The 25,574-nt window shown below is 46.4% G+C and overlaps 1 protein-coding gene across 1 annotated transcript in view; it reads right to left on the reverse strand.

Moving 5' to 3' along the window:
* Positions 1-25,574, reverse strand: part of spata1 (spermatogenesis associated 1) — a 44,884-nt gene that overhangs the window by 11,184 nt on the left and 8,126 nt on the right. Inside the window, exons 3-8 of the mRNA XM_052013164.1 lie at positions 23,734-23,851; positions 16,051-16,104; positions 15,318-15,952; positions 6,165-6,219; positions 3,707-3,821; positions 2,009-2,134 (exon numbers count right to left, since the gene is read on the reverse strand). Of these exons, the coding sequence (XP_051869124.1) occupies positions 2,009-2,134; positions 3,707-3,821; positions 6,165-6,219; positions 15,318-15,952; positions 16,051-16,104; positions 23,734-23,851 (1,103 nt within the window). The remainder of the gene's footprint in view (positions 1-2,008; positions 2,135-3,706; positions 3,822-6,164; positions 6,220-15,317; positions 15,953-16,050; positions 16,105-23,733; positions 23,852-25,574) is intronic.

A 25,574-nucleotide genomic window follows, 5' to 3' on the forward strand; every position in this document is an offset into this window, starting at 1 on the left:
ACACTACAGCACAGTACAGGCCATGCGGCCCACAATGTTGTGCTGACATTTTATCCTGATCTAAGATCTATCTAACCCTTCCCTCCCACATAGCCCCCTATTTTTCTATCATTCATGTGTCTATCTAAGAGTCTCTTAAATGTCCCTAATGTATCTGCCCCCACAACCTCTGCCAGCAGTGCGTTCCACACACCCACCACTCTCTGTGTAAAAAAACTTACCCCTGACATCCCCCTTATACCTTCCTCCAATCACCTTAAAATTATGTCTCTTCATGTTAGCCTTTGTCGCACTGGGAAAAAGTCTCTGACTGTCCACTCGATCTAAGCCTCCCATCATCTTGTACACCTCTATCAAGTCACCTCTCATCCTCCTCCTCTCCAAAGAGAAAAGCCCTAGCTCGCTCAACCTATCCTCATAAGACATGCTCTCCAATCCAGACAACATCCTGGTAAATATCCTCTGTATCCTCCCTAAAGCTTCCACATCCTTCCTATAATGAGGCGACCAGAACTAAACACAATACTCCAAGTGTGGTCTGACCAGAGTTCTACAGAGCTGCAACATCTCCTCGCAGCTCTTGAACTCAGTACCCCAACTAATGAAGGCCAACACTCCATATGCCTTCTTAACAACCCTATCGACCTGCATGGCAACCTTGAGGGCGTGGACCCCAAGATCCCTCTGTTCCTCCACACTGCTAAGAGTCCTGCCATTAACCTCGTATTCTGCCTTCATTTCACAGAAATTCATTACACAGAAAAGCTGAGTGGGTAACGACATGGCAGATGGAGGACAATGTGGAAAAACGTTAAGTGATCCACTTCAGTAGAAGAAAGACGAATACTGAGTGGTTTTTAAATGGGGAGAGATTGGGAAGTGTGGATGTTATAAGGGACATGGATGTCCTTTGAAAGTCTATGAAAGTTAACATGCAGGTGCAGCAGATAATTTAGAAGGCAAATATTATTTGGGCTTTGCTGAGAGAGGATTGGAGTACAAGAATGAAAATGAACTTTTACCCGGATGCTACACATACAAAAGGTGCTGGAGGAACTCAGCAGTTCAGGCAGCATCCATGGAGGGAAATTAGCAGTCGACGTTTCGGGCTAAGACCCTTCATCGGGGTCTCGACCTGAAACATCGACTGTTTATTTCCCTCCACAGACGCTACCTGACCTGTCGAGTTCCTCCAGCATTTTGTGTGTGATGCTCCAGATTCCCAGCATCTGCAGAATCTCCTGTGTTTACCAGGATGCTGCCTGGATTAAAGGGTATAAACTATAAGATAAGATTTATTTATTAGTCACATGTACGTCGAAACACACAGTGAAATGCAACTTTTGCACGGAATGTTCTGGGGGCAGCCTGCAAGTGTCGCCACACTTCTGGCACCAACATAGCATGCCCACAACTTCCTAACCGAGGTTGGACACACTTGGGTTGTTTTCTCTGCAGTGGCAGTGGCAGAGGTTTTCAAGATTAAGAGAGGCATAGATAGAATGACAGCCAGTATCTTTTTCCCAGGGTTGAAATCTCTAATACCAGAGGGCATGCGTTTAAGGTGAGGGGGGGAAGTTTAAAGGAGATGTGTGAGGCAAGTTTTTTTGTACACAGAGAGTGGTGGGTGCCTGGAATGCGCTGCCAGGGGTGGTGGTGTAGCAGATACAATAAGGCGTTCAAGAGGCTCTTAGACACATGAATGTGCAGAAAATGGAGGGATATGGACATTGTGTAGGCAGAAGGGATTAGTTTAGTTGGGCATTTGATTATTAATTTAGTTAGTTCGGCACAACATCGTGGGCCGAAGGGCCTGTTCCCAACAAGCAGTTCAGATTGATAGGTTTCTGGATAATAAAAGGATATGGTGATAGTTCTGGAAAGTGACACCAAGGCAGAAGATCAGTCAGATCTTGATAAACTGGTGGAACACGCTTGTGAGGCCAAACAGTCTCTTATTTCTTATTATTTTATGGTCTAAGTTGGACCTTAAGTTAAAATCTCTCACCTTGGTTTCGCCTTAATCGGTTTTCTGACAGCAATGCTTTTGCCTTCTTCACCAGTTCTTCCCTTGCCTTTTCAAGGCTTTTTCTTTCTTGTTTTACAGCGTTTATCTGAGCAACAAGATGTTCTTCTTCAGGGACAAATAAATGCAACATAAACAACACCATAACACACATTAAAGACAAGGATGAAGAAAATATTCAGATTTATATCAAACTTTACAATGAAAAGCACAAAGTGAATTACACAGTCAGAAGTATAAACCAGACTATCGCTGACCAACCAATCCACCGACCTTTCTCTTTGAAGGTTAACATCAAGGTACCTTATCCCACAACCAGCTGAGATCTTTTGTTCCATTTTTAAGTGCAAATTCCGGCAACATTTCAAAACTGGCTTTGAACAAAAATTTTGGGCCTTTATCTCGTATCAGCCTCATTTCCCCGCCCACAAAATCCATCGGCTGGAGATCTGGCACGTAAATAAAAGGAGGGGAAGGAACAGCCAGCCCTCAGGAAATCTGACCGACAATGTCAGCCAGCCATTGGCTTCACAAGTACTTCCTTGAGACGCTACCAAAGGGGCAGTGCTTTTCTCAGCAGGCTTTGGGCTTGTCTGGCTTTACATCTCTCTCTACGCAGGTACAGAAGGAGATCGTTCGGCCCCTTGAGCCTGTTCTGCCATTCAACACAATCATAGTTAACCTGTGCAGGATTACGGCCTGAAACATTGACGCTGCTTGACCTGCTGTGTCCTTCCAGCAGCTTCTATCCCGCTGTTATAAGACTATTGAACAGTGCCCTAGTACAATATGATGGGCTTCTGACCTCAGTTGTTATGTTGTTATGGACTTGAACATTGTCTGCCTGCACTGCACTTTAACATAGAACATTATAGCACAGTACAGGCCCTTCGGCCCACAATGTTGTACTAACCTTTTAACCTACTCTAAGATCAATCTAACCCTTCCCTCCCACATCCCCCTCCATTCATCCATGTGCCTATCTAATCGTCTCTTAAATGTCCCCAATGTACCTGCCTCTACCAGCACCCCTGGCAGCGTGTTCCACGCACCCACCACTCTGTGTGTAAAAAACTTACCTCTGATATCCCCCTGTACTTTCCTCCAATCGCCGTAAAACTATGTCCCCTCCTGTTAGCCATTTCCACCCTGGGAATAGGTCTCTGACTGTCCACTTGATCTACGCCTCTTATCATCTTGTACACCTCTATCAGGTCACCTCTCATCTTCCTCCGCTCAAAAGAGAAAAGCCCTAGCTCACTCAACCTACCCTCATAAGACATGCTCTCCAATCCAGGCAACATCCTGGTAAATCTCCCCTGCACCCTCTCTAAAGCTTCCACATCCTTCCTATAATGAGGCAACCAGAACTGAACACAATACTCCAAGTGTGGTCTGACCTATAATTCTGTTATTGTTTTCCCTTGTACTACCTTAATGCACTTATGTGATGAAACAATCTGTACGGACAGCATGCGAAACAGAGTTTTCAACTGCACCTCGGTACATGTGACAATAATAAACCAATGACCAATTTATCAGATTCCAGCATCTGAAGTCCCTTGTGTCACCAGAGCTAACCTGTTCCTTAATTCCATCTCCCTGCATCAGCATCATTACTTCACAAAAGGTTATAGCTTCAGCCAGAATTGCAAGTGTGAAATTGGACCGGATACTTACTGTCTGTTGGAAGTGGTGACCCTTGTACAGTGACGGTCAGGAGAGGCGGGGGTGGGGGAAGGGAATACTGCTTCCCACCCAGTGGATGGTCCGGTTCTCTGCTGCTGCCTGGTGGCTGAGTGGTGAAGAGAAGCACATGAAAGGATACAGTGGGTTGTAAATTTGCTGAGAAATGGCTTGTGAGAGACATCCATACACACACGCATTCATGCGCACACGCACGCATATACAGCTTCAATCAGAGAACAGGTCAACAGGTACAGAGGAAGAAGAGGTGGGTTGTAAATCTTCTCGCAGCTACCATCGGGCAGGAGGTACAGAAGCCCGAAGTCCCACACCTCCAGGTTCGGGAACAGTGACTTCCCTTCAACCATTCGGTTCTTGAACCAACCGGCACAATCCTAATCACTACCTCAGTATAACAGCACTTTGACCAATTTGCACTGCAATGGACAAGGTTTTTTTTTGTTCTGATCGTGTTCTTTCTTGTGAAATTGAGTATAATTTATGTTTTTCTTGTGAATGCTGCTTATATGATGCTATGTGTCCATAGCAAGTAAGTTTTTCATTGCACCTGTGCACACATGGACTTGTGCAGATGACAATAAACTCGACTTTGACTTTGCCTAAACTGCAAATGTCCACAATTCACTGCTATATTTATATTGACTGGCTGTTTGCTTCACACACACAGCACCCACCCCCTCACCCCACCCACCACCCTCAAGCCCCTTTAGCCCTCCTGATTTGTTTTATTGGCTCATGGGATGTAGATGTCGCTGGTGATCGCTGCGTTTATTGTTCCTCCCTGACTGCCCTGAACTGAGGAGGTGGTTAAGGGTTGATCACACTGGAAGTCACACGCAGACCAGACTGGGTAGAGTCGGCAGATTTTCTCCCCCAAAGTGAACCAGATGGGTTTTTACAACAATTCAGAAGTTTCATTGCCTTTACTGAGACCAGTTTAATTCCAGATTTATCATCGTCCCACAGCACATAAACAGGCCATTTGGCCCAACCTGTCCATGTCCACCAAGATACCCATTTAAACTAGTCCCATTTGCCCGCGTTTGTCCAAATCCCTCTAAACCTTTCCCATCCATGTACATGTCCAAGTATCTTTTAAATGTTGTTAATGTACCTGCCTCAACCACTTCCTCTGGCAGCTCGTTCCACATACTGACCACCCTCTGGGTGAAAAAGTTGCCCCTCAGGTTCCTATTAAATCTCTCCCCTCTCACCCTATTTCTTGATATGCCCTCTAGTTCTTGATTCCCCAACCCTGGGAAAAAGACTGTGTGCATTCACCCTATCTATGCCCCTCATGATTTCACACCCCTCATTCTCCTAAGCTCCAATGGATAAATGAGAATTTATTTAAAAATTTGAATTTAACCTGCCCAGCTCCTCTGGTGGCGTTTGAACTCATGTTCAGTGGTTCAGAACTCTGGCTGCTTGTCCAATAATTTAACCAACACACTTTTAAGCACTGGGACTGGGATGGGCAAGTTAAAGACGGACTGTGGACAATCTAACTCATTCTGACTTTGCACCTTATTGTCTGCCTGCACTGCACTTTCTCTGTAACTGTAACACTTTATTCTGCATTCTGTTATTGTTTTCCCTTGTACTACCTCAATATATGTATGTTTTGAAATGATCTGTATGGATGGCATGCAAAACCAAGTTGTATCTTGGTATATGTGACAATAATAAACTAATTCCTATTCCTCCAGGAATCTGATGCGACCGGGTACATAAAATTGGTGATGCACCCAATCCGATGGGAGCTTCCAACTTGGGAGAGGGTTTAGTTCAGTTCCTTGAATATTTGAACTGCTCGATTCCCAACTGACCTGCATATTGGGAACGTCAGGAACTGCAGAGAGTAGTGCACTCTGCCCAGTACATCACGGGCACACCCCTCCCCACCATTGGGAGTATCTACAGGAGGTGCTGCCTCAAGAAGGCAACATCCATCATCAAAGATCCCCACCACCCAGGCTGTGCCATCTTCTCGCAGCTCCCATCGGGCAGGAGGTACAGAAGCCTGAAGTCCCACACCACCAGGTTCAGGAGCAGCTACTTCCCTTCAACCATTCAGTTCTTGAACCAACCGGCACAACCCTAATCACTACAGTTTAGCAACACCGTGACCACTCTGATCACTTTGCAATAAAATGGACCTTGCTTTTTCTAATTGTGTTTTCTTCTTGTAAAAATTGTGTATAATTTATGTTTAATTTATGTTTTTCTTGTGAATGCTGCTTAACTGATGCTATGTGTCTGTGATGCTGCTGCAAGTAAGTTTTTCATTGCACCTGTGCACACATGGACACACATGTGACTTTAAGCTTTAAACTTTTAACTTTACTAGAATTAAGTAACAAGAGAGGAGAATCCAGCTTTGAACAACACTGAAATTACACAGGAAACCAATTACATAAAATTACAGTACCTGGCTGGTCTCTTGTCCAACATTTCTAGATTCTGAACCTTGACTCACTTGCTGACTGCAAAGAAAAATTACAACGGTTTGTCAATCAGTTTTCTTGGCACCCCATCCACCACCCAAAATTATCTCTCACCCATCACCAGTGCAATATACCTGCAGTGTGATCCATCCACAAAATATCCCAGGGCTGAGGAATCAAACACTAGAGGGCATAGGTTTAGGGTGAGAGGGGAGAGATTTAAGAGGAACTTCTTCACCCAGAGAGTGGTCAGTATGTAGAACGAGCTGCCAGAGGAAGTGGCGGAGGCAGGTACATTACCATTTAAAAGACATTTGGACAGGTTCATGGATAGGAAAGGTTTAGAGGGAGATGGGCCAAATTGGACTAGCTTAGATGGGCATCTTGGTCGGCATGGACCAGTTGGGCTGAAGGGCCTGTTTCCATGCTGTGTGACTCCGCAGTTACTCACCCATGTTACTCTGACAGCACCTCTTAAAGCCACAAGCTCTGTCACCAAGGATGAGGGTGGCATGGGTGGGGAAAACACTGACACCAGCAGAGTTCCCTCCCCAAGTCATGTACCATCTGACTTGGGATTTCCCTCATTGTTGTTAGGTCTAAATACCAATTGAACGGACCTTCAAGATGGAATCTTGACCTCACAATCTACCTCGTTATGACCTTGCACCTTATTGTCTGCCTGCTCTGCACTTTCTCTGTCACTGTAGCACTTTATTCTGCATTCTGTTATTGTTTTCCCTTGCACTACCTCAATGTACTGATGTGATGAAATGATCTGTATGGATGGCATGCAGGACAAAGTTTTTCACTGTACCTCGGTACATGTGACAATAATAAACCAATTTACCAATCAACCTCTCCTGCAGAACTCTGGGGACACCTTCACCACACAGCCTGCAGCAGTTCAAGAAAGTGGCTCACTACTACCTTCTCAAGGACAGTTAGGGATGGACATCAGTGAGAATCCTGCATGGTATGTTGCCTCCCAGGTGCCAGGGTCCAGGATGTCCCTGATCAGGTCCACAGCATTCTTGTGCAAGAGGGAAAGCAGCCAGAAGTTGTGGTACATGTTGGTACCAACAACAGGTAAAAAGAGGGATGAGGTCCTGAAAAGTGAGTTTAGGGAGCTAGGCAGAAGGCTGAAGAACAGGACCTCAAGGGTAGCAATCTCGTGATTGCTGCCAGTGCCACGTGATAGTGAAGGTGAGAATAGGAGGAGATGGCAGATGAATGCGTGGCTGAGGAGTTGGTGCAGGGGGCAAGGTTTTAGATTTTTGGATCATTGGGATCTCTTCTGGGGAAGGTGGGACCTGTACAGATTGGATAGGTTACACCTGAACTCGAGGGGGACCAATATCCTTGCAGGCAGGTTTGCTAGAGTGGTTCGGCAGGGTTAAAGCTAGTTTTCAAGGGGGCTGGGAACCAGAGGGATAGGTCAGTGGAAGAAGTCCACTAAAGAAGGCAGCATACATAAAGTTTAGGCAGCAAGGATCAGATAGGTCTCTTGAGGAATATAGGGTAGCAAGGAAGAAACTTAGGAAGGGGCTGAGGAGAGCAAGAAGGGGACATGAAAAGGCCTTGGCGAGTAGGGTTAAGGAAAACCCCAAGGCATTTTTCACTTATGTGAAGAGCAAAAGGATGGCAGGAGTAAAGGTAGGACCGACTAGGGATAAAGATGGGAAGATCTGCCTGGAAGCTGTGAAAGTGGGTGAGGTCCTCAATGAATGCTCCTCTTCAGTATTCACCAAGGAGAGGGGCCTTGGTGATGCTGAGGACAGTGTTGGTAAGGGTAATGTTCTAGAGTATGTAGATATCAAGAAAGAGGAAGGTTTTTTTTTACTCTAGTTGGGGCATGGAATGCGCTGCCTGGGGTGGTGGTGGAGGCAGGTACATTGGTCAAATTCAAGAGATTGCTTGATAAGCACATGGAGGAACTTAAAATAGAGGGGTATGTGGGGGGAAGGGGTCCGATAGTCTTAGGTGAGGTTTAAAGGTCGGCACAACATCATGGGCCGAAAGGCCTGTATTGTGTTGTACTGTTCTATGTTCTATAAATGCTGGCAACATCCCCAAATAGGAACAAAAAAGTCTAGGAGGAACTGGAAGATAGTTTATGAGTGGCAGATCAACTAAAGATAGAAAACTTTCAAAGAGTTGTATAGCAGAGGAACAGGCTCTCCAGCCCACTGCGTCTATGCTGAGCAGCACCCCTCTCTACACCAATCCCGCCTGCCTGCATCAATTCCACATCCCTCTATACTCCACTCATTCAAGTACCTGTCCAGATGCCCCTTCAATGTTGTCACTGTTCCTGCCTCCACCGCCTCCTCTGCCAGCTCATTCCAGACACCAACTACCCCGTGTGAAAAATTTACCCCTCAGATCCCCATTAAACCACTTTAGTGTTAGACACCCCTACTGTGGCTATCTACTCTATCTCTGCCTCTCGTAACTTTGCATACATTTCTCAGTGATGGAGTTTCTACTTAAAGATACCTTTTCTTTCTTTGATTTTCAAAGTATTCCAAATCCCTGTCATCCAGTGATTCCGGAATTCCTGAATCCATTGTGTTATTGCTGTGAATCCTGCTCTCCTTTAAAACTGAAGGAATAGACATCTGTCCACCTCCCACGGAAGAAGCATCTATAAAAAGTCCACTTACAATAAAAGGAAAGTCAAAGTGTCTTCGTACAATTATTTAACATCTTTTTCAAACTGTCAGGCTGGTCCCACTCCCATCTTAGTCAGGATGTTCTGAGCACCAGATATCGTTGAGGATAAGATCTCTTTATTAGTCACATGTACATCGAAACACACAGTGAAATGCATCTTTTGTGGAGAGTGTTCTGGGGGCAGCCCACAAGTGTCGCCAGCTTCCGGCACCAACATAACATGCCCACAACTTCCTAACCCGTACGTCTTTGGAATGTGGGAGGAAACCGGAGCACCCGGAGGAAACCCACGCAGACACGGGGAGAACGTACAAACTTCTTACAGACAGCAGCCGGAATTGAACCCGGGTCACTGGAGCTGTAAAGCATTACGCTAACCTTTACACTACCATACCTGTTGTGGAGATTTATAACAAAATCTCCACCTGCCTATTCAGCCTGATGTGCCATCTTTGGTCACGTCGAGGTCAGGGCACCCAAAAGAGGGTAATTGCATGGGATACTTTAATCTGCAGTCGGTTCAAGATCATGGGTGTGGAAGTGGGTGAAACTGGAGGCAGGAAATCTCATGAAGACACCTCCAACCAGAGCCCGCAACCCAACTTGTTTCAAACCATCCCCACCACTTTTCAACTCCAGGAGCAAGGAAGCTCTCCGGGTAGCCTGGGCAACAGTTATCCCTCAAATTCAGCAGTCTGAGACCCCATTGCATGCAAATTTCTGAGTGTTTGTATATATATATATATGGGTATGCAATCTTCAGAAGAAATAATTGTGATGCTTTGTGTAATATCTTATGGAGACCAAAATCACTATTTAAATGGAAGATTATTTCATAGAGTCATACAGCACGGAGACAGGCCATTTGGCCCTTTGAGTCTGTGCTAACTATTAAGCACCACGTACATTAATCCCACATTCCCACAACCTCTCCCCATCCAGATTCTACCCCTCACCTACACAGTGGGACCAATTTACAGCAGCCAATTAACCTACCGAACCACCCGGCTTTGGGATGTGGGAGGAATCCGGAGCACTCAAGGGAGACCCACAAGGTTGCAGGGACAACGTGCAAACTCCACACAGACAGCGCCGGAGGTCAGGGTCGGGGTGCTGGAGCTGTGAGGCAGCGGCTCTACGAACTGTGCTCCTGCTTCTTAATAAAAAGTGAAGAGCTTCCCAATTATCATACTTACCTGGCAATGCTTCAGATAGCTCACTCCCTAAGGAATGTATTTCCGCCCATCTCGTTTCTGGGTGGAAGGCTTGTGCCTTTGGCCCTCCTTTCCCAGAAAATCGGTAGCTTAGGAAAACCAGACAAATCCTACATCGAGCGTCAATGTCCTGCCCAGCTAGGGAGATGAAATTAACCTTCCAACTCCCAACCCCCTACTAATGCTACAGTTCCGAGCCAGATAATCCCAACTTGGAACTTGCATCTTTCTGGATCAGAAGCTTTGGAAATGGTTGGATCGTACTTCGGAAGCTTGCTTGGTATAATTAGTATTAAGTGAGGTGGGAGGAGGTGAGTGATGTCCCACAGGACATTATGTTCTGTTTTACATCACAGGGAGTCAGAGGTGTAGGGTCGCACCGAGGAAAAAGGCCAGCATTTACTATCCATCCTCAAGTTAGAATGCAAGCAGGGTTTGATCCCAACCTCCGGCGCTGTCTGTGTGGAGTTTGCACGTTCTCCCTGTGACTTTGTGGGTTTCGCCTGGTTTCCTCCCAAGTCCCAGAGACATGCGGGTTGACAGGTTAATTGGCCGCTGTGAACTGCCCCAATGTCCTGATGAAGGGTCTCGACCCAAAACATCGACAATTCCTTTCCCCACACAAATGCTGCCCGACCCGCTGAGTTAGAACACAGAACAGTTCCGCACAGGAACAGGCCCTTTGGCCCACAATGTCTGGGTAACCAGCAAGGCTAACTCATATTCCAATGGAGCGGGCAGCCAGACACGGTAAGATTCCCTTCCCCAAAGGACATTAGTGAAACAGATGCCTTTTTTCCACTATTTCCTGCTATACCTATGGCCCAGAAACAGACCCCTTCGTCCACCAAGCCTGCACTGACCATCAAGCACCTATTTAGGGTACTCAATAACTGATCCCATTTTATTCTCCTCTCATTCCCATCAACTCGCTCCAGTTACATAAGAACATAAGTAATAAGAGCAGGAGGAGGCCATCTGATCTGGCAGTGGACTCAGATCCACCTATCTGCCTTTTCCCCATAACCCTTAATTCCCCTACTGTGCAAAAATCTATCTAACTGTGTCTTAAATATATTTAATGAGGTAACCTCTACTGCTTCCCTGGGCAGAGAATTCCACAAATTCACTACTCTCTGGGAAAAGCAGTTTCTCCTCATCATCCTAAATCTACGCCCCCGAATCTTGAGGCTATGTTCTAGTCTCACCTACCAGTGGAAACAACCTTCCTGCCTCTATATTATCTGTCCCTTTCATAATTTTATGTTTCTATAAGATCCCCTCTCATTTGTTCTGAATTCCAGCGAGTATAGTCCCAGGCGACTCAATCTCTCCTCACAGGCTAACCCCCTCATCCCCGGAATCAACCTGGTGAACCTCCTCTGCATCGCCTGCAATGATGCAAGTTGGTGCTGGAGCGTGGCGACTCATTGCAAGCTGCTGTCTACAGATCTACTCATTACCCTTACTATAATCGTTCTACACTTTCAAATTTAAATTCTATGTCACTTACTATTACTAATAATGTTCTTTTAAATCTTCTTACAGGGCTGGCGATCATCCGACCTCCAGGAACGACTGTGAAGCGGACCCGACTCCCGAAACTATTGAACGGTTCCCTTATACAATGAGATGGACTCTGACCTCACAAACTACCTTGTTGTGATCTTGCACCTTACTGCACTGCACTTTCTCTGTAGCTGTGACACTTTACTCTGTACTGTTATTGTTTTTACCTGTACTACCTCAATGCACTCTGTACTAACACAATGTAACTGCGCTGTGTAATGAATTGACCTGTACGATCGGTATGCAAGACAAGTTTTTCACTGTACCTCGGTACGCGACAATAATAAACCAATACCAATACCAATCTTTTCTCAAGTAAGGAGACCAGAACTGCACACAGTACTCCAGGTGCGGCCTCACCAGTACCCTGTACAGTTGCAGAATAACCTCCCTGCTCTTAAATTCAATCGCTCTGGCAGTTTCTACCATGCACCTACACATTAGGGACAATTTACAGTCAGAGACACAAGAGATCACAGATGCTGTAATCTGAAGCAAAATACAAACAGCCGGAGGACCACGTGCAGGCAGAAGGGACTAGTTTAACTGGCATCATGTTCAGCACAGACATTGTGGGCCGAAGGGCCTGTTCCTGTGCTGTACTGTTCTGTGTTCCGTGTTCTAACTCAACGGGTCGGGCAGCATCTCTGGAGGGAAAGGAATTGTTGACATTTCGGGTCGAGACCCTGCCTCAGGACATTGGGCCAGTTTACAGCAGCCCATTAACCTGTCAACCCTCAAGGCTTTGGGATGTGGGAGGAAACGGGAGCACCCGGGAGAAACCCACAAGGTCACAGGGAGAACATGCAAACTCCACACAGACAGCACCGGAGGACAGGATCAAACCAGGCTAGCATTCGAATTCCAGAATCAATTTACATTCCCAAACTGCTGCGACAGGGTTTGTCACAAAACTGTGAGTTCAGTCTCTGGATTCCTGGATCAGTTGCTCGCTGACCATTCTGCCGTCTCCTATGTACACATCTGATGAAAATTACTAAAGGATTTGACATGATAGCGAAGTATTATTTAACAATAGTTAGAAAAAGAAATACATGCTTATTGGGGTTGTCAAACAGCTGCTCCCTGGATCCCTTGGAGTTCTCTGTGCTGGAGGGTTATAGATGCTAGATAATTAGAGGTATTTAGGGAGTCATAAAATAATACAGCATGGAAACAGGCCCTTCGGCCCAGCTCATCCATGCTGACCATGGTGCCCACCAAGCTAGGCCCATCTGCTTACGTTTGGCCCCTATCCCTCTAAACCCCTCCTATCCATGTACCTGCCTCAACCACTTCCTCTGGCAACTCATTCCATGTACACACCACCCTCTGCATGCAGAAGTTGCCCCTCAGGTCCCTTTTAAATCTTCCACCTCCCACCTTAGTGTAGCGGTTAGCGTAACGCTATTACAGCGCCAGCGACCCAGGTTCAATACCGGCCACTGTCTGTAAGGAGTTTGTACGTTCTCCCCGTGTCTGCGTGGGTTTCCTCCGGGTGCTCCAGTTTCCTCCCACATTCCAAAGACGTACGGGTTAGGGAGTTGTGGGCGTGCTACGTTGGCGCCGGAAAGGTGGTGACATTTGTGGGCTGCCCCCAGAACACTCTACGCAAAAGATGCATTGCACTGTGTGCTTCAATGTACATGTGACTAATAAAGATATCTTATCTTATCTTAAACCTATATCCTCTAACTTTTAGTTCCCGTTCCGGGAAAAAGACTCTGTGTGTTCACCCTCTTTATACCCTTCATGATTTTATGCACCTCTATAAGGTCACCCCTCAATCTCCTACGTTCCAAAGAATGACCTAACCTGTCCAACCTCTCCTTATAACTCAGTCCGTCCAGTCGTCGCAACATCCTCGTAAATCTTTTCTGCACTCTTTCCAGTTTAATAACGTCTTTCCTATAGCAGGGTGACCAAAACTGTACACAGTGCTCCAAGTGCGGCCTCACCAACGACTTGTACAACTGCAACATACTGTCCCAACTCCTATACTCAAGTGCCCTGACTGATAGATAATTTTTTGAAAGTTCGTGAAATTGGGGGCAACGGGAGACTTTCAGAGGAGTTTAGGCCTGGAGCACATCAGCTACGATCATACTGAATGGTGGAGAGGGTCTGAGACGCCAGATGGTCTACTCCTGCGACTATTTCCTTGTGGACAAACTCACCCATTCAGAAAACTTACCAGGAGCCCCCAGCAACAATGAACTCAGCTATCGCTGCCATTTCTGGTCCCCAGCTATGGCTCTGAAATTCTTTTAATGATGATCACTTGCAGAAAAAACAGGTTTTAAAAAATTTCAAGTGAAAAGCCCAAGCAGGGAGTTAGAAATTACATGACTTACATGACGTTGGTGAGGCCACACTTGGAGCATTGTGTTCAGTTTTGGTTGTCCTATTAGAGGAAGGAGATGATTAAACTGGAAAGAGTGCAAAACACATTTACAAGGATGTTGCCAGGACTCGAGGGACTGAGTTATGGGGAGAGGTTGGACAGGCTGGGACTTTACTTCTTGGAGTATAGGACACTTGAGGGGTGATCTCATAGAGGCATATAAAATCATGAGGAGCGAAGATAGGCTGAGCGATCTTTTTTCCAGAGTTGGAGAACCATAAACTAGAGGACATAGTTTTAAGGTTAGAGGTGAAAGGTTTAATAAGAACATGAGGGGCAACTTTTTTACACAGCGGGTGGTAGATATATGGACCCAGCTGCCAGCGGGAGTGGGTGAGGCAGCTACATTAGATACATTTAAGAAGTATGTGGACAGGTATATGGATGACAGGAGTTTAGAGGGATACGGACCAAGTGCTGGGAAGTGGGATTAGCTTGAATATACATCTTGGTCGGCATGGACAAGTATGGGCTGAAGGCCCTTTTTCCATGCTGTACAACTCTATGACTGGGAAGACAGGTTGGTGAAGAAAGCGTTTAGCACGCTGGCCTTCATCATTCAGGGCACTGAGTATAGAAGTTGGGACATTATGTCACAGTTGTACAAGACATGGTGAGACCGCACTTGGAGCACTGTGTACATTTTTGGTCGTCCTGTTATAGGAAAGATGTGGTTAAACTGGAAAGAGTGCAGAGAAGATTTATGAGGATGCTGCCAGGACGTGAGGGCCTGAGTTATAGGCAGAGGTCGGGCAGGCTTTGGACTTGATTCCTTGGACTGAGAGGTGACATTATAGAGGTATATAACATCATGAGGGGCACAGTTAGGGTGAATGCACACAGTCTTTTTCCAGGGAAGGGGAACTTAAAACTAGAGGGCATGGGTTTAAGGTGAGCGGTGAAAGATTTAAAAGGGACCTGAGGGGCAACTTCTTCACACAGAGGGTGGTGGGTATACGGAACGAGCTACCAGAGGAAGTGGTTGAGGCAGGTAGAATAACATTTAAAAGACATTTGGATAAGTATGTGAGTAGGAGAGAATGGAAGGACATGGACATTGTGTAGGCAGAAGGGATTAGTTTAGGTCGGTATTTAATTACTAGTTTAATTAGTTTGGCACAACATTGTGGGCTGAAGGGCTTGTTCCTGTGCTGTACTGTTCCACATTCCATGAGAGGTTTAGAGGGATATGCAGGCAAATGGGTCTTGTTTGGTGGGCACGATCATTGGCATGGACAAGTTGGGCCAAAGGGCCTGCTTCCGTGCTGTGTTACTCTATGACCATGACTGCATCCACTCGGAAAACCAAGAGCCCACATTCTCCCGTGCCAACATTTGCCACAGAACCTTTTGTCCTCTGCTGTGCTTGATGCTTGTCCTGTTGACTCCTTGCTATTTTCGGATGGGATTGTTTTGTGTCTTTACCAAGTGATGATTCCTGCTCCCAAGCAGCGTACACATCCGGACTCTTTGTCCTGTCAAACTCCCGGGAATAATCATTGCCTTTACATTCCCTCAAATCCCCATTTTCTAAATTTGCACTTGAAGGTCTGCAAGGCAGAGGCAGGCTGGTGCTAATTATTTCCGGTGTCCTTGCACACTGAATTGTCTCAGCTTTCCGAACTCCTCCTGCTACGTTTTCTTCTTGGTTCGAACTCTGAGGTCCCTCCTCCGTCAAGTAGGCACAGTCCCTGTCCAGTTCCTTGGCCACGCACACTTGGCAGGAACAACCAAAAGACTTACAACCTCCTGAAGACTCGCTGCCTTCCGAGGGCAGACTCGGGTGTAAGACATAGGACTTTGAGACTCCCTTAGGACGTTGCTGAGCTCCTGGCGTCAACACGCCACTTGGTTGTCTCCTGCCAACCAATCCCATGCCGGGTAGGAGGTACAGCTCTGGCTGGGGAGCCTGAAAGTTTAGAACAGCACCAATTACAATCAGAGAAATGGCAGAAGACTTTACAAGCTTGAGAATTCAGTGTGTGTCGATTCTGTCACTATACCTACATGGGGAGGGGCGAATAACTTCACTTTGAGTTCCAGTTCTTGCTTTGTCCTGACCTGAAAGAGAACCACCATGAAAATTAAGTCAGTTTTGACCATTTTCACTTGATGGGAATGTGGGGAGTGGAGGGTCAATGTAAACTGGGGCATTCCACCTGGAAACACATCCCTTCCATGGACTCTGTCTACACTTCTCGCTGCCTCGGTAAAGCAGCCAACATAATCAAAGACCCCAGCCTCCCGTCAGGCAGAAGATACAAAAGCCTGAAAGCACGTACCACCAGGCTCAAGGACAGCTTCTATCCCGCTGTTATAAGACTATTGAACGGTCCCCAGTATGATAAGGTGGACTCCTGACCTCACAATCTGCCTCATTATGACCTTGCACCTATTGTCTGCCTGCACTGCACTTTCTCTGTAACTGTGACACTTTATTCTGCATTCTGTTATTGTTTTCCCTTGTACTACCTCAATGCACTGATGTGATGAAACGATGGCATGCAAAACAAAGTTTTTCACTGTACCTCGGTACATGTGACAATAATAAACCAATTTACCAATTTATTTACCAAACGAGATGGGCTGAAATAGATGTCAAAGGGAAAGAGTTATCAGAGGCATTGCCAGGTTAAGTATGATAATTAGGGAATTTTGTCCTTTGTTTGTCTTCATTAACAAACAGTAGTACAGTTGGCAGAACCACTGCCTCACTGCTCCAGCAACCCCGGTTCGATCCTGACCTCGGGCACTGTCTGTGTGGAGTTTGCACGTTCTCCCTGTGACCGTGTGGGTTTTCCCCGGGTGCTCCGGTTTCCTCCCACATCTCATTGGTAGGTTAAATGGCCACAGTAAATTGCTCCGAGGGCGTAAGAGACCACTTGAGTTGGTATTGGTATTGGTTTATTATTGTCACTTACACCGAGGTACAGTGAAAAACTTGTCTTACAAACCAATCGTACAGGTCAATTCATTACACAGTGCAGTTACATTGAGTTAGTACCCCAAGACAACGAGGTAAAGACAGAGTCCAAGGAGGGGAGGCTGGTGTCCATGATGTGCTGGGCTTTGTCCACAACTCTCTGCAGCTTCTTGCGGTCCTGGGCAGAGCAGTTGCCGTACCAAGCCGTGATACATCCAGATACGATGCTTTCTATGGTGCATCGGTAAAAGTTGGTGAGAGTCAAAGGGGACAAACCAAATTTCTTTAGCCTCCTGAGGAAGCAGAGGCGCTGATGAGCTTTCTTGGCTGTGGCATCTATGTGATTTGACTGGGACAGGCTGTTGGTGATGTTCACTCCCAGGAACTTGAAGCTCTCAACCCTCTCGACCTCAGCACCATTGATGTAGACAGGTGCATGTACACCGCCCCCTTTCCTGAAGTCCATGACCAGCTCTTTTGTTTTGTTGACATTGAGGGAAAGGTTGTTGTCATGACACCATGCCACTAAGCTCTCTATCTCTTTCCTGTACTCCGACTCATCGCTATTTGAGATACGGCCTACAATGGTGGTATCATCTGCAAACTTGTAGATGGAGTTAGAGCAGAATCTGGCCACACAGTCGTGAGTGTATAGGGAGTAGAGTAGAGGGCTGAAGACGCAGCCTTGTGGGGCACCAGTGTTGAGAATAATCTTGCCAGAGGTATTGCTGCCTATCCGCACTGATTGTGGTCTGTTTGTTAGAAAGTCAAGGATCCAGTTACAGAGGGAGGTGTTGAGTCCTAGGTCTCAGAGTTTGGTGACAAGCTTGCTTTGAATTATTGTATTGAAGGCAGAGCTGTAGTCAATAAACAATAGTCCAACGCATGTGTCTTTACTATAATGTGGGGAGGTGTTGATGGGAACGTGGGGAGAATCAAAAGGGATTGGTGTAAATGTGTGATTGGTGCTCAGCACGGACTCTGCCCTCCCCACCACTGGGACTATCTACAGGAGGTGCTGCCTCAAGAAGGCAACATCCATCATCAAAGATCCCCACCATCCGGGCCGTGCCATCTTCTTGCAGCTCCCATCGGGCAGGAGGTACAGAAGCCTGAAGTCCCACACCACCAGGTTCAGGAACAGCAACTTCCCTTCAACCATTCGGTTCTTGAACCAACCGGCACAACCTTAATCACTACCTCAGTATAGCAACACTAGGACCAGTTTGATCACTTTGCACTAAAATGGAATTTTTTTGTTCTAATTGTGTTCTTTCTTGTAAAAATTGTGTATAATTTATGTTTAATTTATGTTATTCTTAAGTATATGTATAGGGCAACTGCTCTGCCCATGACCATAAGAAACTGCAGAGAGTGTGGGCACAGCTCAGTCCATCACGGAAACCAGCCTCCCCTCCATGGACTCTGTCTACACTTCTCACTGCCTCGGTAAAGCAGCCAACATAATCAAAGACCTCACCCACTCTGTGACTTTCTCTGGAGAAACAAAGGACTGCAGATGCTGGAATCCAGATGAAAAACACGATGATGCTGCAGGAACTCAGCAGGCCAGGCAGCATCCGTGGAGCAAAGCAGGCGGTCAACGTTTCGGGTCAGGACCCTTCTTCAGGACTGAAGATAGGAAAAGGGGAAGCCCAATATATAGGAGGGAAAAGCAGAGCAGTGATTGGTGGACAAAAGAGGGGAGGCGGGGTGGGCACAGGGTGGTGATAGGTAGATGCAGGTAAAGTGATAGGCAGGTATGGGGGAGGAGGGGAGAGCTCGCACCCGTACCTCTGCCATTTCCCGCACCTCCATTTTCACCCCCACCCCTCCCAGACCCAACAGGGATAGAGTCCCCCTTGTCCTCACATTTCATCCTACCAGCCTATCTATCCAACATATCATTCTCCACCACTTCCGCCATCTTCAACAGGACCCCACCACTAAGCACATCTTCCCCTCCCTACCCCTTTCTGCCTTTCCCAGGGACCATTATCTCCACGACTCTCTCCTTCACTCCTTCCCCCCCCCCCCCCACCCATCCTGGTCCCACCCCGGGAACTTTCCACTGCCCCTGCCATAGGTGCAACACCTGCCCCTACACCACCTCCATCCAGGGACCCAAACAGTCCTCTCAGGTGAGACAGAGATTCACCTGCACCACCCTTAATATCATCTGCATTCAGTGCTCCAAGTGTGGCCTCCTCTACATTGGTGAGCCCAAACGCAGACTAGGTGACCGTTTCACAGAACAGCTGCGCTCTGTCCATAACCACGATCTGCATCTCCCCGTTGCCAGTCACTTCAACTCCCCCTCCCACATTATCACTGGAATATCAGGAGAATTCCAAGCACAAACTGGAGGAACAGCACCTCATTTTCCATCTTGGAACCTTGCAGCCCAACAGCATGAACATTGAATTCTCCCACTTCAGGTAATCCCCACCCCCCTTCCCCACAATCCCCATCCCCACCCCCACCACGCTTCTTCTCTTCTTCCCTTTCCTAGCCTCTTTTTTTCCTCCCCCTCCTTACCTTTCACCCACCCCCCACTGGATCTGCTCTCCCCTCCTCCCCCACACCTGCCCATCACTGTCTCTTACCTGCATCTACCTATCACCACCCTGTGCCCACCCCGCCGCCCCTCTTTTGTCCACCTGTCACTCATCGGCTTTTCCCTCCTATATATTGGGCTTCCCCTTTTCCTATCTTCAGTCCTGAAGAAGGGTCCTGACCTGAAACATTGACCACCTGCTTTTCTCCACGGATGCTGCCTGGCCTGCTGAGTTCCTCCAGCATCGTCGTGTTTTTCACCAGTCACTTTCTCTTCTCCCTCCTCCCATCGGGCAGAAGATACAAAAGCCTGAAAGCAGGTACCACCAGGATCAAGGACAGCTTCTATCCCGCTGTTATCAGACTACTGAACGGTTCCCTAGTACAATAAAGATGGACTCTTGACCTCATCGTGGCCCTTGCACCTTATTGTCTGCCTGCACTGCACTTTTTCTGTAACTTTAACATTTTATTCTGTGTTCTTTTCTTGCTTTCCCCTTGTACTACCTCAATGTACTGATGTTGTGAAATGATCTGTACGGACGGCAGGAAAATCACTGTATCTCAGTACATGTAACAATAATAAACCAATTACCAACTTAACAGATCATCAGCTTACTTATCTCATTGTAGTTTGGGAACTGTATCGACAAGTTTACCTACAAAGCAATAATGCCTGCTACTTAAAGTAATCCAGTGGGTGCTGGAAAGGCTCAGCAGGTCAGGCAGTGGTCATGGAGAGGAAAACAGTGAATGTTTCAGGGCAGTGGCCTTTCATCCCAAACTGGGTAAAGCAAGGTGCTGACACTTGGTAAAGAGGACACCAAGAAGCACCAGGACCATGACTCTATAGAGAAGTTCAGTGGGCAGAGGGGGGAGGAGACACACTCGGAAAGCGTAACCCACAGTAATCACACAAACCCTTTCCCATGAATCACATTGCGACAGTCGAAGCCTCCCAGTGCAATCTGAGAGTATGCATACTGTGACATTAACATAACTATTGTACTGCCGTGACACATTGTAGATCAATAATATGGCTTGGGAAACATGTCCTGGAGCTCAGAGTGCAGTTGGTAACACCGCTGATTGTGTTTAATTACACAATGCTGCAACTCAGTCTTTTTAAAGCCTTATAAGCCTCAGGGAGTCAGAGTTAACTATAGTCCATCAAACTACAATGGACAAGAAATCCTTCAGTACCTCAAAGAACTGAAAGTACCTCAAAGAAAAATACCTACATGAAAACATTGCAGCACAAGTAACCAACAGCAGAGTTGTATTAGGTTCCTGACCATTAAACTCCAAATGAAAAAAAATCAAAAAACTTGTCTCAGAGGGTAGGAAAAAGTCAACTACTTGGGTGGTCTGGAGTTACATACCAATCATACCAGATAAGGAGGCAGATTTGTTCCCCAAGGGACCATGGTGAACGAAATGTTTTTTTCCCCCAACACTCCAGTCACCTTTACTAATGACAGGGTTTTTTTTAATTAATCGTAGTTTATTAGCTGAATTTACACTCCACAGCTGCCTTGGTAACAATTGAACTCAGGTCCCTCAATTGTTAGTCCAGGCCACTAGGTAAGAGTCTCCCCACCACCCTACCCAAATAGCCGTCATCTACGCTCTCTGGTAGATTTTGAAAAAATTCAGTGAAGTTAATCAAGCAACATTTTTCCCTTAGAAATCCTTGCCGATCATCCATTTCTCCATGTTCATCAATTCCTTCCTTTTATAGAGATTCCATTATTATTCCAGTCACCATATTAGGATAACCAGGGAACTGAGGGATATGTGAGATTGTCCCATCATTACTTGGACATCTTCTATACTCCTTCTCAAAGCTAGGTATGACATTAGCTATCTGCTGGTCTTCTGGCACTGGATGTTTCTCTCAGGAAAGAGATAGCACCATTCATAGAGTCACATAGCATGGAAACAGGCCCTTCGGCCCAACTCGTCCATGCCGACTGTGTTGCCCAGTGAGCAAGTCCCATCTGCCCACATTTGGCCCACAGCACTCTAAACCTCTCCTATCCATGGACTTATCGAGATGGCTTTTAAACGTTGCTAATGTGCCCGCCTCAACCACTATTTCTGGCAGCTCATTCCAAATACACACCACCCTTTGTGTGAAGAAGCTGCCCCTGATGTCCCTTTTAAATCTCTCACCTCTGATCTTAAACCTCTGCCGTCTTGTTTTTAGCACCCCCCTCCCTGGGAAAAAGACTGTGTGCTTTCACCCTGTCCATGCTCCTCATGATCTTATACACCTCCATCAAGTCACCCCTCAATCCCCTACGTTCTAGGGAATAAAATCCTGGTCTATGTAACCTTAGACACAAGAAATTCTGCAGATGTTGGATGTTGTCGTCGTGGTTATCCCTTGAGGTCGAGGATGATGGTCTTCGTTCCCTTGATCTATTTATGGACTCTCAACTGGCTTATGAGTCCAATCTTGGCTCTGAAAGTTCTTCCGCATAACACAGAGCGAAGACTCCTGTGTGTGTATTTGTTTAACGTGTACTTGATGTTGCACTACAAAAAGCACACGATACTTCACAAATCAACCAACTGCTTCCAATGGCATGGAAACCACGACGATTGGAGCTGATGGATTTGTTGCAGCCTTCATCCGCCTTCACAGCCGTTGAGTTCGAAGTAACTTCGTCCGCCTGTTCCATCGTTGAGGTCTTGGTTGGATTGTTCTTTGTCAGGGACTTCACCATCGACCTTACCGCCATGGGTGACCCTACCAGGAGCATAGCTCCAGAGGGCATTGCTCTCGGGATCTCAGGACCACACAAGCTTCTCCACCATGACAAGGTGACAATCCACGGAGAAGATGTACCTGGAGTAATACACAAAAAGCGCTGGAGGAATTCAGCAGGTCAGGCAGCCTCCATCGAGGGAAATAAACTGCCCGAAATGTCGACTGTTTATTTCCCTCCATGGATGCTGCCTGACCCTCTGAGCTCCTCCAGCACTTTGTGTGTATTTCTCTATGTAAACTTTCCTTGTAACTCAGGCCCCCAAGTCCATTCAACATCCTGGTAAATCTTTTCTGCGCTCTTTCTAGTTTAATAACATCTTTATTATGACAGGGTGACCAAAACTGTACACAACACCCCAAGTGCAGCCTCACCAACATCTTATATACCTGCAACATAACTTCTGAACTCCTGTACTCAGTGCCCTGACTGATGAAGGCCAGTGTGCCAAACGCCTTCTTGATTCATACCTCTATCGCTTCCCCAAATTCTTTTAAAGTGAGTGGATTGAAGCCATCCAGACTGCAGGTTCTCCTCTTTGAGTTCGGTTAGTGCACATAATGTTTATAAAACACTAATCTGGCCTCAGCTGGAGTATTGTGTTCATTTCTGATCTATGAGGGTGCAGGAAGGATTTACACAAATTCTTCCTCAGATGAGAGACTACAGCTCCAGGTATAGAGGTTGGGTCTGTTTTCTTTAGAAAAGAGATAGCCGAGGGGAGATTTGATGGAAGTGTATGAAATGGCAACGTCCATCATCAAAGATCCCCACCATCCGGGCCGTGCCATCTTCTCACAGCTACCATCGGGCAGGAGGTACAGAAGCCTGAAGTCCCCACACCACCAGGCTCAGGAACAGCTACTTCCCTTCAACCATCTGCCCGGAGGGAAATTCTGTTCTTGAACCAACCGGCACAATTCAAATCACTACAGTTTAGCAACACTGTGACCGCTTTGATCACTTTGCATTAAATTGGACTTTTTTGTTCTAATTGTGTTCTTTCTTGTAAAGATTTTGTGTGATTTATGTTTATGTTTTTCTTGTGAATGCTACTTATCTGATGCTCTGTGCCTGTGATGCTGCTGCAAGTAAGTTTTTCATTGCACCTGTGCACACATGTGCATATGACAATAAACTCGACTTTGATTTTGACTTTGACACTTTGACAAGAGGCATTAATAATGGGATTGAGGTCACATATGTTGACAGATAAGGACGACAGGTGTACTGCCTTAAAGGATACTGGATTCTTGCAATATTCAGAGAACTTTTGTCGACACCAATTTCTTACTTCCAGATTTGTCTGGTTGTAAGGTGAATTGCCATGGTCTGGTGTAAAATCTGGCACTTGGAGATAATAATTCTGTAGCAAAACCACCGCACATTGTGCAGTTAATCATCCGAATTTTTGACTACACAGAGCAAGTGACTTACCACTGCCAAACTCCTCCCAACACATTTTAGAAAGGCAAATTTGTCATCGACTGCATCAGCTCCAAGGAGATTTCCAATCTGCAGTCTCAGTGCTTTCAAGCTCAGCTCAGGCAACACCCTGCGGAATGAAACATGCCACATTTACTTAGATTCCGCCTACCAAACAGTGGCCGACATTTTGAAGAGCAGTGAGAATTATGGGGTCGAAGAAGTGGGAACAAAAAGAGACGCATTCTTTCCTTGGTCTCTGAAACTCTGAGCTGGGAGACCCTGACAATGGTATTCCAGCTGCAGATATCACATTATACTTGAATGTCATCAGGTCACAGAGTCCTACTGCACGGAAACAGGTCCTGCAACCCACAGTCTCCGCGCCAACCATCAACCACCTACTTACATAAATCTCACTTTTCCTCTCACATCCTTATCAACTCCCCCTGCTCACCCCCACCCCGATTCTCCTGTCACCTACCACTGGCAACTAACCTACCAGCACGTCTCTGGGACACGGGAGGAAACCCGCACGGTCACAGGGAGAACGTGCAAACTCCACACAGGCAGCGCCGGAGGTCAGGATTGAACCTGGGTCGCTGTGGCACAGACAACTTTAACCACTGCAACTTTTCTTAGATTATGCAAAGACCTAAAATATTAAACTGTGTGTAGTGTAGGAGAATAGAAGTGTAGGAGAATGAGGGGTGATCTTATAGAGGTGTATAAAACCATGAGAGGCATAGATAGGGTCAATGCGCACAGTCATTTTCTCAGGGTTGGGGAATCACGAACTAGAGGGCATAGGTTTAAGGTGAGAGGGGAGAGAATTAATAGGAATCGGAGGAGCAACTTTTTCACCCAGAGGGTGGTCAGTCTATGGAACGAGCTGCCAGAGGAAGTGTTTGAGGCAGGTACATCAACAACATTTAAAAGGAACTTGGACAGGTCATAGAGTCATACAGCACAGAAACAGGCCCTTCGGCCCAACTGGTCCATGCTGACCAAGATGCCCCATCCACGCTGGTCCCATTTGCCAGCATTTGGCCCATAACCTTCTGAACTTTTCCAATCCATGTACCTGTCCAAGTGCCTTTTAAGTGGATAGGAAAGGTTTAGAGGGATATGAATCAAATGCGGGCACATGGGACTCGCTTAGATGGGAATCTTGGTCGGCGTGGACCGGTTGGGCCGAAGGGCCTGTTTCCATGCTGTGTGTGCTCTATTTAACCTGGGATAATCAACAAACCTGCTCCAACTTTAAAAGGTATGGTGCAAGTGGGAACATTTATGTCATTATGTCAGTACTGAGGCAACCAGAGAAACATTTGTTGCCTGGTACACCTCTGGAACAATACAGCTTATTGTCCAAGTGCACAAGGCAGCTTTATACATATAAACACGGGTAACCTGAGAAAGCAAACAGCTCCCAATCGGAATCAGCTTTATTCACACTGGCAGATGACACGAAATGTGTTGTTTTGCGGCAGCAGTACAGTGCAAGACATAAAAATTACCATAAGTTACAAAAATAAATAGTGCAAAAGAGGAATAACGAGGCAGTGTTCATGGACCGTTCAGAAATGTGATGGCGGAGGGGAATAAAAACCTTGTCAAGAAGGATAGATTAACCATTCATTTGGACAAGAGTAGTAGAGACCTTCCGTGAAGGCATTAATATTTCTGACATTAACATCATTTCTAGAAGTCGAATTATTAGTTATCCCTCACTACAAGGAAGCAGCCTTTGTATAGCTTCTACCTCTGTACACAGTGCAGCATCACCCAGCCAACATACTTCATCCACAGCACTGCACCTCATCCCCAGTTACAAGCCACCACTCCCCGGG

The sequence above is a fragment of the Pristis pectinata genome, chromosome 3 (assembly GCF_009764475.1).
Source record: "Pristis pectinata isolate sPriPec2 chromosome 3, sPriPec2.1.pri, whole genome shotgun sequence".
NCBI classification, from domain to species: Eukaryota; Metazoa; Chordata; class Chondrichthyes; order Rhinopristiformes; family Pristidae; genus Pristis; species Pristis pectinata.